A 14244-nucleotide genomic window follows, 5' to 3' on the forward strand; every position below is an offset into this window, starting at 1 on the left:
ACTAGTAGCTGGATCCAAGAAATCCGATTCAGAGTTGACTTTCTGGCAGGAAGAATGCCTGCTTGGGGCTCCATGTCTAGAAGGGTGTGGCTGTGATTTGAGCAGCAGGTTCAGGTATTGTCAGTCGGATATGCTCATTACGAAGTTCCCATCAGGTGAGAGCTCTGGCTAGAAAACTCTTGCCCAAACACCTGAACTGGCTGCACAGCTGGCAGGTTTACATTTTGGAATGATCACTCTGGGTGTTGAGGGATGGGCTGGAGAAGGGAGCCAGACTCAGGGCTGGGTGCTGTGGGACTGCACGTCTGTGGCTTTCTGGAGGAGGTGGAATTGTAAGGACAAAGCAGATCTGGGGTTGGGTGGGGGTTGCGGGAGAGGCAGTGGCAGCAGAAGGAAGTCATGGAGCCATTGTCTTGGCCTTAGTGCTGGAGAAACAGCCGTGTCTCAAAATGTCCTACCAGCCGAAGACAAGGGTACTATGGACTCATTTCCAGTTCCCAGGCCCAGTTAGGGTCACTTGTGTAGTTCTACGCTGTCAGGATATCTAACCTGGACGATAGTCCCTCCCTTGTTATCCATTCATTAACTTGACAAGCAATTATTAGGCACCCAGAGTATGCCAGGCTCCCTGATGAGCACAGAGACTCTCAGATAATCATGACCCACCCCTGCCCCTGCCCTCCCTCAAGAAACATCCAGACAGGCCAGGATGTGGCCTCTGCCCATCTGACCCCTTCACCAAGGTCATCGCCGGTGTCTGCCTCTTCTGGGCCCCTTCATGACACTAACTAGCCAGATCTTGCCAAACGGAACTCATGGGTGTATCAAAAAATAACCTTTATTGTCACAAGTATAAAACACAGAAGACTGACTGGCCTCTCAGTCTGTATGAGGTGCAGGGCATGAGACCAGCTGGGCTCTCCCCACTTTTCTCAGAATGCCCTGCCCCGGAGCAGTGCCCCAGGAGCTCCAGAAGGGGAGAGGGCCTCCAAGTGCTTCCCCTTGGGGAAAAGGGTGGAGGGTGTATAGGGCAGGGGCATCTTCTGCCTGAGGGAGGTAAAGAAACGGGAAAGCTGGAGTGGGGAAGTCCCTCGATTGTCCATCACCCCACCTCACCTTCCGCACCCCCCGAGTCCACTTGGTTGGTATGGCGGGTCGCCTGATGCCGAGCTGAGACGGGCCTGGGCGAGGGTGGCCATCAGAAGGCCACGCGGGTGCAGCAGAGGCGCAGCAGGCATGGCAGGATGCCGCGGTTCAGCTGGTGGAACTCCACGAGCTGCAGCAGGTCGGTGAAGCGGGTCTGGCCGTCGTCCATGCTGAAGTACAGGCAGCCCTCGTCCTCGCTCTGGGCACGGCACAGAGGCAAAAGGTCAGGGAGGGCACCGGGTCAGGAGCTGCCTCCTGGGCCAGGGCTGAGGCCCCTGATTTTTTGTGCAGGGAGAAAGGAGACAGACTGGGGACTGGGGAACTCCTTATGGGACACTGATGAGGAAAACGGGCCGCTGGGAGTCCTATGTTCCCCACTGCAGGAATCCAGGAACAACGGGGGCTACTCACTGGCAGGATAAGATAGTGCTTAACTTTCTGCAGGTGGCACAAGGAGAGGACAAAGCCCTGTGGGTTTCGCTGACTCTCCCGGACCAGGAACAGGCTGCGGGGAAATAGGGCAGCATTACTGAGGATTCGTGGTTGCCGCCTTGCCCCAGGGTCTGTGATCCCAGGGTCTCTGGTCCCTGAGGGTCTGAGCCCCACCCAACCCTGCCCTTACCCATCCACCAGGCCCTGCTGCCCAATGAGCCGCTGGCTCTCCTCACGGGAAATGCGTCCATGGAACCAGGGCTGGGTGCGGTGGATGGCTGGAGTGGGGGGAAGTGGATGGGCTGTCACTCAGGGGAGGGGATCCCCATTCCACCAGGAATGCTCAGAGAAGCTTCGGCAGCCCCCCCACCCCCGCCCATCCCTAGGGCTCTGGGTCATCACCCACCTGCACTGAGGCTTGTGCCTGAGCTCGGGGTGGGCAGGCTGAGGCGGTGGTTCGTCTTCTTCTGCAGTGGAGGGGACATGGGGAGTTGGGGCATGGTTGGGAGCGTAACCTGGCAACCCCCAGCTGGGGGACCTTCCCCAGCCCCTCTCTTCTTTCTTCTCACTCCATGAAAACCCCTATGGAGAAGGGTCCCCACACAAACATGCAGATGGATGCAGGCCCCTCACCCTCCAGGCCTGGGCCTCCTCCAGAGCCGCACTCAGAGCTTCCCGGGGGTTCTCGATGACTCGCCCAGCATGGCCCGAGAAGTCCATGGCCACCAGGGTATTATCTGAGACACTCCTCTGGAGATGGAACAGGATGGGGAGGGGAGGGGATGGGTCAGAACAACTGCTCTGAACCAGGGCCTGGGTGTCCACCCCCACCCCCACCCAACACCCTTGGGTACACTCACCAAGGGCGGGGAACCCAGGTAGGATGGACGAAGGTGGCGCGACTGGGCCTGCTGATAATTCTTATACAGCTGCACCCCGTACTAAGGGCAGGGAAAGAAAGAGGGCTGAGGTCAAGAGGGTCTGAGAACTGGCACCTCCCAAACCAGGGCTCCTCAGGAGCAGGGTTGTTTCTGCTCTTGGCTAGAAGCCTCCTAAAGCCAGACTCAGGTTCTCAAAGAGCAAGGTGGTGATGCCCTCCTCATCCAGGAGACTTCCAGAGGGCTCCCCCATACTAGGGACCCCTCAGGCAGGATCTGCACTCCCTACACTCTCAGGGCCTCACCTTGAAGAGACGGAAGGCAGACAGCCAGCAGGTACGGCTCTGCTCATCCTCACTGCAGAAGATGCGAAGCCCCTTGTGGCCATTTCGAAGCTTGTTGGGCTGCGGAGAGAGAAAATGGACTGGTCCCGTATCTGCCGCTGGAACCAGATACCTGTCCTCGGATGTCCCATGGAGACCCAAGGAGTCTCCAGCAGTGCAGATTATGGAGAGAATTGTGTGGGTACCCAAGATGGAGCTCAGAGGCCCTAGGTAGGGCCCTGATGTCAAAGTAGATCCTGACCACCCCTGCCCCCACACCCCAGGACCAGGCCAGGGTCATCACCTTGACACAGAAGCCAAAGTCCGTGGGCATCCCGTAGAGTTTTCGGCCCTGGGTCACCACATACACATTGGATTCATTCACATCTGCCACATACTGTAGGTGCCTTGGATCCTGAGCATGAATAAGCAGGACTTGGTAGAGGCAGATCACGTCTCCCTATTACTGTCTCCAAGCCGGATGAGATTTCAGGACCAGAGAAGGGCAGGGAAGTACCCGAGGTCACACAGCAAATAGAGGCAAAGCCTAACTTGAGGGTCCAGGGCCTGGGTAGGAGGAGGGTCCAGGAGTTCCAACAGGGAATGGGTAGTTGAGGGGCTGGGACTGGCACCCTCATGACCTCACCTTGGAGGTACCCTTGGTGGAGTAATAGAGGCCAGACCGGCGCAGGAAGCAGAAGAAGCGTTTCCACAGCTTGCGACCTGAGCCCCTCAGCTGCAGGAAGCCTTGGATCTCGGGGAAGCTGCCTGCATTCAGGAAGTTCTGAGGAGAGAGCACAGGGTGAGAGGCCTCGTCCTCTTCCCTCCCCTCCGGCCCTGTGGGGAGGTGCTCAGTCTGCACCTATCGTCCCATTCAGTAGATGAGAAACTGATGCTCAGGTAAGGACGGTGACTTGTCCACAGTCACATAAAGGGGAGGCACAGGCTTCAGGCAGGGAAACCCTGGGTGATTTGGGAGAGTTGGGAATACGTGGCAAAGTGGGCGATCCTCTCACCTGAATGAGGTCTTCGTGGGATACACCTGTGTGTGCGTCCAAACAGCTGGACACCATCTTTTCTGGGAACAGGGAGTGCTAGGGGAGAAAGGGAGCAGGGGTCAGGGCTCAGGGGTCCAGGCTGAGGATCGGGGTGCTCCAGCGCCCAGAGTCCCCTCTCATACACTCACTGGGGAGCTCTTGAATAGTTCGTACTTGGCGAAGTTTTTCCGGAAGACGAAGCGGCTGTCTCCACCAACGGGCCAGGCTGCCTGCACTTCCACCACGGACTCATGGTCCTCCAGACCTCGCTCTGGGGTCAAGGGCAAAAAGCAGTGGTTAGCGGAGATTAACCAGGCCTCCCAGGTGAGCCAAGCCTGGCCCAAAATGTGAGGCCTCGCATCCTGGCTTGTGCGGCTCCCACGCCCCAACTCACCCAGTGCCAGGCAGGGGTGGCACTCCACCAGCCCCCAGTGCTCGTCGCTCAGGCCGTGTGCTCGCTGCACCAGCATCTCGCACACGTGGCGAGCCGTGGCGCCCGCCACCACCTCCACAGAGCGGCAGGCCCCATCCTCGCTGTACACCTTCACCACCTGCACCCCAGGAACTGCGGATGACTTGAGGCAGGGCAAAGGGTGGGACCCCTGGCCGAGGTGCCCAGCTCCACCCTGGGTCCAGGGCACCCCCATCCCTGCCTTTCCTTTCCCAGAACTCACATGAGGACAGCTGGCATCTCGAGGTAGCAGACCCCTTGCACTGGAGGGCACTCCAAGAAGGGGGGTCTGTGAGGGAGGGCTACAGAGCTCAGGGAAGGGGTTTGGGATGGAGGGTAGAGAGGTCGCCTGCCGCTCCTCCTCTGGGAGTTTCCTGCGGCAAGAGGAGGGCAAGGAGCCCCCGTGTACTATCAGGTGCTGATGTCCCCAGCAGGCCCTCCCCAGCCCCTTCCCTCCACTGTACCTGCTGGTCGGGATGGGCAGAGGCTGGGACCTCTTCACCTCCCCAGGCAAAGGGGCCTCAGGGGGTGGGGGAGTTCCAGGGGGGGTGCCCGGGGCTGGGCACAGTTCTTCTGGGGAGCTGCTGAGATGAGGTGGAGAGAGATCCAGCTCCATGACATCTGAGTGACAGGGTCTGAATGCAGCTGCTTGTGTGCCTTGTCCTGGGGAGAGGGGCCAAGAGAACTAAGGCCTGCTGACCTCACAGAGCTGGCAGGGTCCCCTTCTAAATGGAGTTCCCCAGAGCCCTGAGGACAGAATGAGCCCCATTTTCTAAAAGGGGGCCCTGAGGCCCAGAGAAGGAGGCCTTCATGCCCCTAAGGACAGGTGTTTGGACTCTGAGTCCAGTGCTCTTCCAGCCAAAGTCATTCAGTGGAAGAGCTAAGAGGGTCCCACTGAAACAACAGCGACCGACTCCACACCCCACAGACTGTCAGGGACTCAGTGCAGAGTCAGGGCAAAGGCCACCCCTACACCTCCAAGTGTGGGACACTCACTCTGCACGGCTCTGCCCCGGGTTTTTCCAGCACTTCCCTGCCAGACCCAGTTGCCAAGCCTGTTGTGGCAACACCAAGTGATGAGTGATACACAGAAGGGGAGAAGTTGGAAAAGGACAGGAACCGGAGGGCAGGAGGGTGGTTCAGCTGTGGTGGGAGGGGAAGGTCTAGCTGGGGGCCCTCGTCCCAGCACTCCCTAAACCTGTGTGCCCTCCCCAGACCCCTCGACCTGCCCAACTCTTTCCAGTATCCTCAGTGCTAGAGCCACGTCCTCTGAGAAGTCTTCCTGGATTTTCCACACTCAGACTGAATGGCTCCCTCTCAGGGCTGTGCTAGGGCCTCTGCACAGTTAGTGTGCACCTGTCTTACCCACACTGGTCTGAGGGCATGGAGCATCGCGCTTCCCAGGCTGAGCCAGTCTCATCCGTCTTAGCACCCTCAGGTGTTAAGGATAGGAAAGGGGCAAAGATGCCCCTGGTGGCAGAGGCAGTACTGCCGGCCTTTCTGCAGAAACCAAGCAGAGCCTTGGGCTGCGTGGAGACCTGAGAGGACTAGGAGAATGCTCTCCAGACACTGGACCAGTACTATGATGCTTTGGGGGGCACTCAGGGTTGCCACCTCCCATAGGGCAGGCACCTGGCCGTTCAGTGAGGGCACGAGGGACTTTGGGGGACAGGTGAGTCAGGGTGGGGCGGGACAGCACTGCTGGAGGCTCTACATTCAACCTTGACTCATCCACACAACTTCCTGGCTTAAGAGAAACACAAACAACCCTGCCCCCTGCCATCCCCAATCTACAGGTAGCCTGGGAGGATGGGGGAGGCCCTGGAAGGAACAGGATGGGGAGAAGGAGGATGCCGGCCTGAGGCTTCTCTGACATCACCTCCTCCTCCCCACCCTTGGCCTACATCCAGTCCAGGTGGGACCGCAGCAATCTGCCCACCTCCCAGTCCCCAGCCACCACCCAGCCACAAGCCCACTTGCCCAGGAAGGTGAGAGGAAATGCCCGGCCTGGATTACAGAGGCCTGTCTGGAATGGAGCTCATCTCCTCGTGTAGCCCCTCTACCTCCACCCAGAGGGGCGCCCAGATTTTCCTACCATGGGTCTGGGGCCCAGCAGGCTCCCATTTCACAGTGGATAACCCATAGGGCTGAGGAGGTCATATCCGGCCCAGGGGCTTTTCTGCATCACCCTGGGCATGAGGTTCCTCCTAACACGTTCTAAGTGTCCTGACCAGCAGTTACCACAGGAGCAGGACTGAAAAGTCAAAATACCCAAGTGGGCAGATTGGCAGGCGGGGTGAAAGGTCCCAGGGAGCCTGGGAGAGTTGGTGCAGTACGGGTCCTACCAGGACCAGCAAGGGTAAGAAACACCACCATCCAGGTCACCAGACACTAGCACTCGAACACCAACGCTCAGGGCCCCATCCCCTGCGGCGGCTGCTCCTTCCCCAAAGAGGGACCAACAGTGGCGAGCGGGGAAGTAGATTCAAGGCGGGGGCCGGGCGACCTCCAGGAGGGGATCCCTCCACCCAGCCTGCCCTTCAGACCCTCCCAAGGATGGGGAGAATGGGACAGTACTGATCAAAGAGAAGAGGTGGGAGGAGGCGACCCCTCCCAAGAGGTCTGAAGCTTTCTGACTGGGGTCTCAGCAAAGCTTGCTGGAGAGACCGGTCCCCAAAATCAATTTGTCCCCCCATCACCGCAATTACAAACCAGGGCTTCCCCAACTGCCTCTCCTGCCCCAGCGGCTCCAACCCCACCCTCCTCCCTACCCTCGCAGCCGCCGTGTTTACTTCCTGAATCCTGCCCCACCTGGCGGGCCCCAAGGGCGGGTGGCGAGGCCCAGTGTTTAGGGCAAACAGAAAACAGGGCCACCGTCCCAGGGTGTGGGGAGGGGCTGGCAGGGCCAGGCCTGTGCTGGGACCTGAGGGGCAGGAGGTCGGGGTCGGGCCCAGGACTGCAGGCCAGCCCCTCGGGGATTTACTGGAGGCGGGGCTTGGCGGGGGGGGGGGCGGTGCAGGGTCCAGGTGAGGAGGTGGGAAACCCCTAGATGACCCGCAGTCGAGGGCGGGCCCAGGACACCGAGGCCCCGCCCACTGACTCTCTGGAAAAAACACCCAATGGGAGAGAGGGGGGCAGCTCTTTTAAAGTTTAATTTGGGAAGAATGCTAAAGCGTCCCCTGTGGAGTTAATCATTATTTTGCCTTCAGGGAGGTTCTCCCCCCTCCAACACGCACACAACAGGACCTCTGGGGAAAAAGGTAGCGCAGAGTCCAGGCCTGGCAAGCCGGGGGCATTTCTGGAGGACAGAGGGATTGGGGGACCCTACTACCTAGTCCACAGGTGCATTCTGTGTCCCCAACCCGCCAGCCTCAGACCCCAAGCTGGGTCTTTTCCCACTCTCATCAAACAAAACCACCTGCCCCCCACTCACACACCCTCCACGGGCCCCACTGCACTGTAACCCCCAGCATCCATCTCTTCATTCAGAAGCCAGGCGGGACCCCGGGCCCGGTCCCACGTTTCCATCGCGGGCAGTACGCTGTGTTCCCGACCGGGGAATACAATGAGGAGAGATGGCGCTTCAGTGATTTGGAAAATCCCTCTCCTTTGCTGCCCTCCAAATTCGAAGGTGCCCCCCACCCCGCCCGCTGAGGCATCTTAGTAGAGACTTGGGGTAACACAAACTGAGGTCAGTTGGACTGAGCAAGGGAGGGAGGGCCATCTCGGTATCTGGACCCCTTTCCAGCTCTTTCTCGGTAGGTGGGGAAGGGCTCGTTTCCGCGGGAAAACGAGCCTCCTAGAGGAACCACTCCGAGATCTCACATCCCATCTGCATCGACTGGCTTGTGTGTGTCCGGCGGGGAGGGAAGGAGGGAATGCGGAGGGCGGGAAATGAAAAGGGGGGGGGGGGGGGGACGAATGGGAGATGGGAGGAAAAGAGAAATTGGGAGGCCGCAGGGTAACACAGCAGGAGAAAGAATCTTCCCATGCGGAGCCCAGACCTGCCCTGCATCCCGTCCCCAAGATGAAGTGCCCACTTTGGTCCTTACCTGGACCCTGGGCGTCGGAATACCTGGCTGGAGCCACCGGTTTGGGGAGGAAGACGTCAGGCCCTTAACTACCTGTCCTTCCCCCTCACCCCCGCCCCTGGCCTGACATCACCAAGCGGGGAAGGAGAGGGGGAGAGCCAGGCGGCCGTCTGTCCACCCACCTGGGCAGCCGGCCAGCTCCGACTGAAAAGGGCACAGCCTGGGGCCCTAGTGCTGCAGGGTTGGGGGGTAGGAGCAGGCTGTCCTGAGACAGATCTCGATCCGCTTACCTGAACGAGCCCCAGCAGTAGCAGGACACCGGGTCACAGTCTGGCTCTGTCTAGGGACCCCAGGTACCTGAATTTGATTACAAAAACACTCCGGCTTCTCTACGGGTGGTCGGATAGTGTCCCGACTTTGGACGTAGAAGTCGGGGGAGGAGGCGGGAGCTCTGCGTGTCCAGATTCCAGGCCCAGGGAAACTAAAATTATCTTGGGCAGGTGGGGGCGGGGCCTAGGGAGGCGCCCGGGAGGAGGAAGCAAAGGAGGAGGGGCGGGGACTCCAGACACTACGCGACTGGGATTGTTTTTGCCCTTCCTAGCCTGGCAGCAGGTGCCAGGGGAGGGTCAAGTACCTGGGGAGAGGCGGGGAAGACGGTCGAACAAAACAGCCTGGAGAGCGAAGTTCAAGAGACGTGACTACCTGGTTTTAGGGACTTGAAGATAAGGGGAAACGGCCCTGCTCACTCTTCCCCACGCCCCTTCCCAATGCTGGTCAGTTCATTGGCCTTGCTAGGGGGCCCGTCGGCAGCTTTGGGTTCCACCCCTTAGGGCAAAGGGCACTCAGAAAAAGAGACACCAAAGGGGTGTCCAGCAACCGGTCCTGCCCCTTGACCTCCAATTACATTTTGGCCACCCAGGCTGCACCCCGGCCCCTTAGAGGCACCCAAGGTTTGCCCTCCCTCTGAGCAAAGTCCAGGTCTCACCTTTTATTTATTTATTTATTTTTATTTTTAATCGAAAGGGTCAGGCAGGTCGCACAGCGGGAGGGGCCACGGCGATCTGTAGAAAGCTCTGGCCCGGCCGCAGGCAACTCCTGTTAGAGTAATACTCTAGCTTTTTCATTCAGCCTTAGATAAAAACACAGGGGAGAGGGGCCGGGTAGCCATGATCCAAGGCAGGGGCCACCTCCCAGCTCGTTGTTGGTTACAGTTGAGAAAACAAACAATCCATGGGGTGATAAGAGGTCTGCCCTGGGGGAGCACGGGGAAGTGGCTCCAGCCTCGAGTTTCTCCAAAATGAATTTTCCTTGAAAAAGTTGTGTGAGTGGGCCAAGAAAAGCAGTGGGGGAGCAGCAAGAGCACCCAGGCCACAGAGCAGCTTGATCAGAGGTAGAGCAGACAATTCACTCACTCATGTAGTCAGCTGTTTTAAGTACCTACCATAAGCCAGCCCCATGCTTGGTACATGCAACAAAAACAAACCCCACCCTTAGGTGCAACCCAGTTAGGGAGACCTACCAAACAGTCTCACAAATAAGAAATGAAAGGTGACAACTATGCTGAGACTGGTTCACACAGGGACTTAGGGAAGCCCTCTCTGTGGAAATGACAATTGAGCAGAGAAGTGCCAATGCCCTTGGCAGGAGGGGACACAACCTGCAAAAACTGACATGGTGGGGAGAGAGGGGAAAGAGGCCACACAGGTTAGCCTGAGCAGGTGTGGAGAAAAGCAACTGTGCTTCTGAAAGGGTAGCCTGGGACCACGGGTCTTCATGGCTCCTAGGCTTCTGAGAAAAACAGATCATTGGGCCTCCCCAGCTACTAAATCTCCATCTCTGGGGCAGAGTCCCAGGAATGCGTGGTATTGACAAGCCCTCAGGTGGCTGTTCTACAAACCGGGTCTGAGAGCTATCTGTCCTGTTTGTCCAGATTGACAGGAGTGGTGGGCAGAGGCCAGACCCTGCAGGTTCCATCTGGGCCTAAGTAGAGGACAAAGCAGTGGTCAGGTTTACATTTTGTAAAGATCACTCTGGATGTTGAAAGATGGGTTGAAGAAGGGAGCCAGGGCTGAGTGCTGTAGGACTGCACTTCTGTGGCTTTTTGGAGGAGATGGAACTATAAGGACAAAGCAGATCTGGGGTTGTGGAGGAGGGAGAGGTGTTGGTAGTTGGTGACACAGGGACTTGGGTGAGGTCATGGAGCTATGATGGTGGATGCACAATTGTGGGTTTATCACAGAAAGATCCACTCAAAGGATGTATAAATTATATCTGAATTTTTTAAATAAAAGAAAAAAAAACAAAAAGATAGATTTGCAAATGCTTCTTAACTTATGAGGGGGTTTCGTCCCAATAAACCCAACATAAATTGAAAGTATCTTGAGTTGAAAATGCATTTAATACACCTACCCTACCAAGCATGGGTCAAGTTTCTACTGAATCCTTATCACATTCACCACATTGTAAAGTCAAAAAATCATAAATCAAATAGTGGTAAGTCAGGAACCGTCTGCATAGGTCAATGGAACAAAAGAATTGAGAGTTTAAATATAAACCCTTACAATTCTAGTCAATAAATTATTTATTAATTAATTTATTTATTTATTTTAGTATTGGGGATTGAGCTTAGGGACACTTTACCACTGAGTCATATCCCCAACCCTCTTTATTTTTTCTTTTGAGACAGGGTCTCACTAAATTACTGAGGACCTTGCTAAGCCACTGAGATTGGTCTTGAACTTCCAATCCTCCTGCTTCAGAGTCCCATGTTACAGGTGTGTGCCACAGTGTGTGCCTGACCAATTGATATTTGGCAAAAGTGTCAAGACAATTTGATAGGGGAAAAGATAGTCTTTGGGGGAGGAAAATGAGGGGGCTGGAACCCAGGGCCTGCTGATGCTCAGCAACTGCTCTATCACCGAGCTACTCTGCTCCAGACCCCTCCCTTTTTTTTTTTTTTTTTTGAGACTTAGTCTTGCTGTATTGCCCAGGTTGATCTTGAACTCAAGGAATCCTCCTGCCTTAGCCTCCTAAGTGGCTGGGACTACAGGCACATGCCACTGGCTATAAAAGATAGTCTTTTCAATAAATAGTGCTGTGGCAATTGAATACCCACATACCAAAAGATGAATGAGATACTTACCTCAGAGGATACACAAATATTAACTCTAAATATATCATGCACCTAAATGTAAGAGCTGAAGCCATGAAGCCATTTTTTCTAGATAAAATCACGGGAAGAAATTAAAAAGGATTAAAAAATAAAAAGCCACAAGAAGAAATCTTTGTGACCTTGGGTTAAGAAAAAAAAAAAATGTCTAAAACAACAGCAAAAACACAATTGTCATAGAAAATTATATATTAGACTTCATCAAAATTTAAAATTTGAGGAGCTTGGACTACAACTCAGTGACAGAGCACTTACATACCATGTGTGAGGCTCTGGGTACAATTTCCAACACTGCCAAAAATAAATTAAAAATTAAAAATTTTGCACTTTAGGTGGGTGTAGTGGCATACTTGTAATCCCAGTGACATGGGAGACTGAGGCAGAAGGATTTCAAGATCAAGGCAAGCCTCAGCAACCTAGTGAGAAGCTGTCTCAAAAAAGGTGGGGGACCTGGGGATGTAGCTTAGTGTTGTGTGCCCCTGGGTTCCATCCCCCAGTACCCCCAAAAAGTGCATTTTAAAAAACATCATTATGGAAAAAAAGAAAAGAAAAAAATCATTATGTGGGGTAAAAAGGGCTGGGTATAGCTCAGTTGTACAGTGCTTGTGTAGCATAAGTGAGGTCCTGAGTTTAATCCCCAGTGTAAGGATGAGACAGGGAAGCTAGTCAAAGACTTGGAGAAACTACCTGAACATCATGTATCTCATTACAGGCTTTGTATCAAGAATATATAAAGAAGTGGGTGAGGTGGTTCAAGTCTGCAATTCCAGCGGCTGGGGAAGCTAAAGCAGGAGGATCACAAATTCAAGACCTGTCTCAAAATAAAAATTAAAAAGGGCTTGGATGTACCTCAGTGGTTAAGGGCCCCTGAGTTCAATCCCTGGTACCCACTCCTCCCTCCCAAAAAAGTGTGTGTGTGTGTATATATATATTTTTTAATATATACATATATAATATATAAATATCTCTTACATATGGACAATAAAGAGATAAGTAACCCAATTTAAAATAGGTGAAATAGCTGGGAGAGGTGGCACATGCCTGTAATCTCAGTGGCTAGGGAGGTTGAGACAGGAGGATCTTGAGTTCAAAGCCAGCTTCATTAACTTAGTGAGGCACTAAAGCAACTCAGTGAGACCCTGTCTCTAAATAAAATACAAAAAAGAGCTGGGGATGTGGCTAACTAAGTGTCCCTGAGTTCAGTCTTTGGTACAAAAAAAAAAAAACAAAGGCAAAGATCTGAATAGATGTTTCTTCCAGTAATATATATGCATGGCTAATGACTACATGAAAAGACGTTCAAAATCATTAGTGATTAGAAATGCAAATTAAAACCACAGTAATATACCACCTTTCACTCACTAGAATAGTTATCATCAAAGAGACAGACAAGTATTGATGAGGATAGAGAGGGAAAAAATATCCTTGTATATTGTATTGCTGGTGGGAATGTAACATGGTTGAAAAAGGGTTTGGTGGGACTGGGGTTGTGGCTCAGTAGTAGGGCACTTGCCTAACGTGTGAGGCACTGGGTTTGATTCTCAGCACTGCATATAAATAAGAGAATAAAATAAAGATCTATCAACATCTAAAAATATTTTTAAAAAGAAAGAAAAACGGTTTGGCAATTTCTTAAAAAATTTAAACATAATCTTAACCATAGAATCCAGTAATACTACTCATAGGAAATGAAATGAAATGAAAATACACATCGATACAAACACGCCTGCATGATATTTATAGCAGTATTATTCAAAACAGACTGGAAATGTCCATCAACTGGGAAATAGATAAATAAAATGTTTTTATCCATAGAATGGAATACCACTCCGCAATGGAAAAGGAACTACTGCTTGTAGGACGATGATCCTCTACAAATATTATACGAAGTGAAAGAAATCAGAAGCAAAAGACCACATATTGTATGATTCCATTCATAAGAAATATCCAGGAAAGGGAAGCTTATAAAGACAGAAAGCAGTTTAGTGGTTGCCTATGACTGGAGTTGGGACCTGAAAGGATGACAAACAGGCAGAAGGGACCTTATTAGGCTGTGTTTTGTAACTGGATTGTGATGACAGTTGCACAACCATACAGATCACTGAATTATTTAAAAAAAAAAAAAAGTGTGGGAGGGGCAGTTTAAAGGGACACTGCAGTGGGTGACTTATTAGGATACTATCACGATGCTCCAGAGAGGGAAGAGGCAGCGAGGACTTAGGCAGCCTCTGCTTCCCAAGTTGCAAAATGGTAATGCTCATGCCAGTCCTCTAGTGAGAAGTCGAGATGAGACAGGGGATGTGCAGGAACTGTGTGCAAGTGATGGGGACCCCGAAGTGCACCAAGAGGCAGTCGCAAAATATTGGAAAAGGAACGGCGTTGGGGCTTCGGAGTCCAAAGAACTTGAACGTAGGACCCTGGGGTGTTTTAAAATACTAGGAGCATACCAGCGAAAAATGGCAACTATTACAAACCATCAGTCACTCCATCCCTATCCCTAGAATGCTTGCCCACCACTTTCTCTCCCTTTTATAAACTGGAAAGCCCTTTGCAGCCTAAGTTCATCAGCTTAAGCAGGGCCACGAAGTCCGGCGGACCCTAGGTGCGGGGCAAGACACCCGCTCTGAGACTCGGGGACAGGAAAGGTGTGGACGCGCGGGCCCAGCCGGCTCGTGGACTCTGGTTCTGCGAGCTGCGGTACAGGACCAATACGTAGCACTAGCAGCAGCCTGCAAGGGGCGCCCAGACGCTGCGCGCGGTCCCGCCACGCCCCGCGG

General features: G+C 53.8%; 1 protein-coding gene across 5 annotated transcripts; it reads right to left on the reverse strand.

Annotated features, from left to right (window-relative positions):
* Positions 1–820: 820 nt before the first annotated feature.
* Positions 821–8785, reverse strand: GRB7 (growth factor receptor bound protein 7). Of its 5 annotated transcripts, none has more exons than XM_079132917.1 (15): positions 8589–8785; positions 4732–4930; positions 4491–4641; positions 4211–4367; positions 3966–4087; positions 3796–3873; positions 3426–3563; positions 3084–3194; positions 2762–2860; positions 2439–2519; positions 2212–2328; positions 1985–2045; positions 1769–1856; positions 1558–1651; positions 821–1345 (listed from the first exon to the last, which is right to left on the reverse strand). In XM_079132917.1, exons 2-15 carry the CDS (start codon positions 4881–4883, stop codon positions 1199–1201), a joined length of 1596 nt encoding a protein of 531 aa, XP_078989043.1. In that variant the 5' UTR covers positions 4884–4930; positions 8589–8785; the 3' UTR covers positions 821–1198. The 5 variants fall into 5 exon arrangements, with proteins under 5 accessions (XP_078989043.1, XP_078989040.1, XP_078989039.1 ...); XM_079132914.1 differs by having other exon boundaries at positions 4211–4391; positions 8589–8727; XM_079132913.1 differs by lacking the exon at positions 8589–8785 and adding an exon at positions 8320–8527 and having other exon boundaries at positions 4211–4391.
* Between the last annotated feature and the right edge of the window lie 5459 nt (positions 8786–14244).

The sequence above is a fragment of the Sciurus vulgaris genome (assembly GCF_902686455.1).
Source record: "Sciurus vulgaris genome assembly, chromosome: 3".
In the NCBI taxonomy this organism is placed as follows: Eukaryota; Metazoa; Chordata; class Mammalia; order Rodentia; family Sciuridae; genus Sciurus; species Sciurus vulgaris.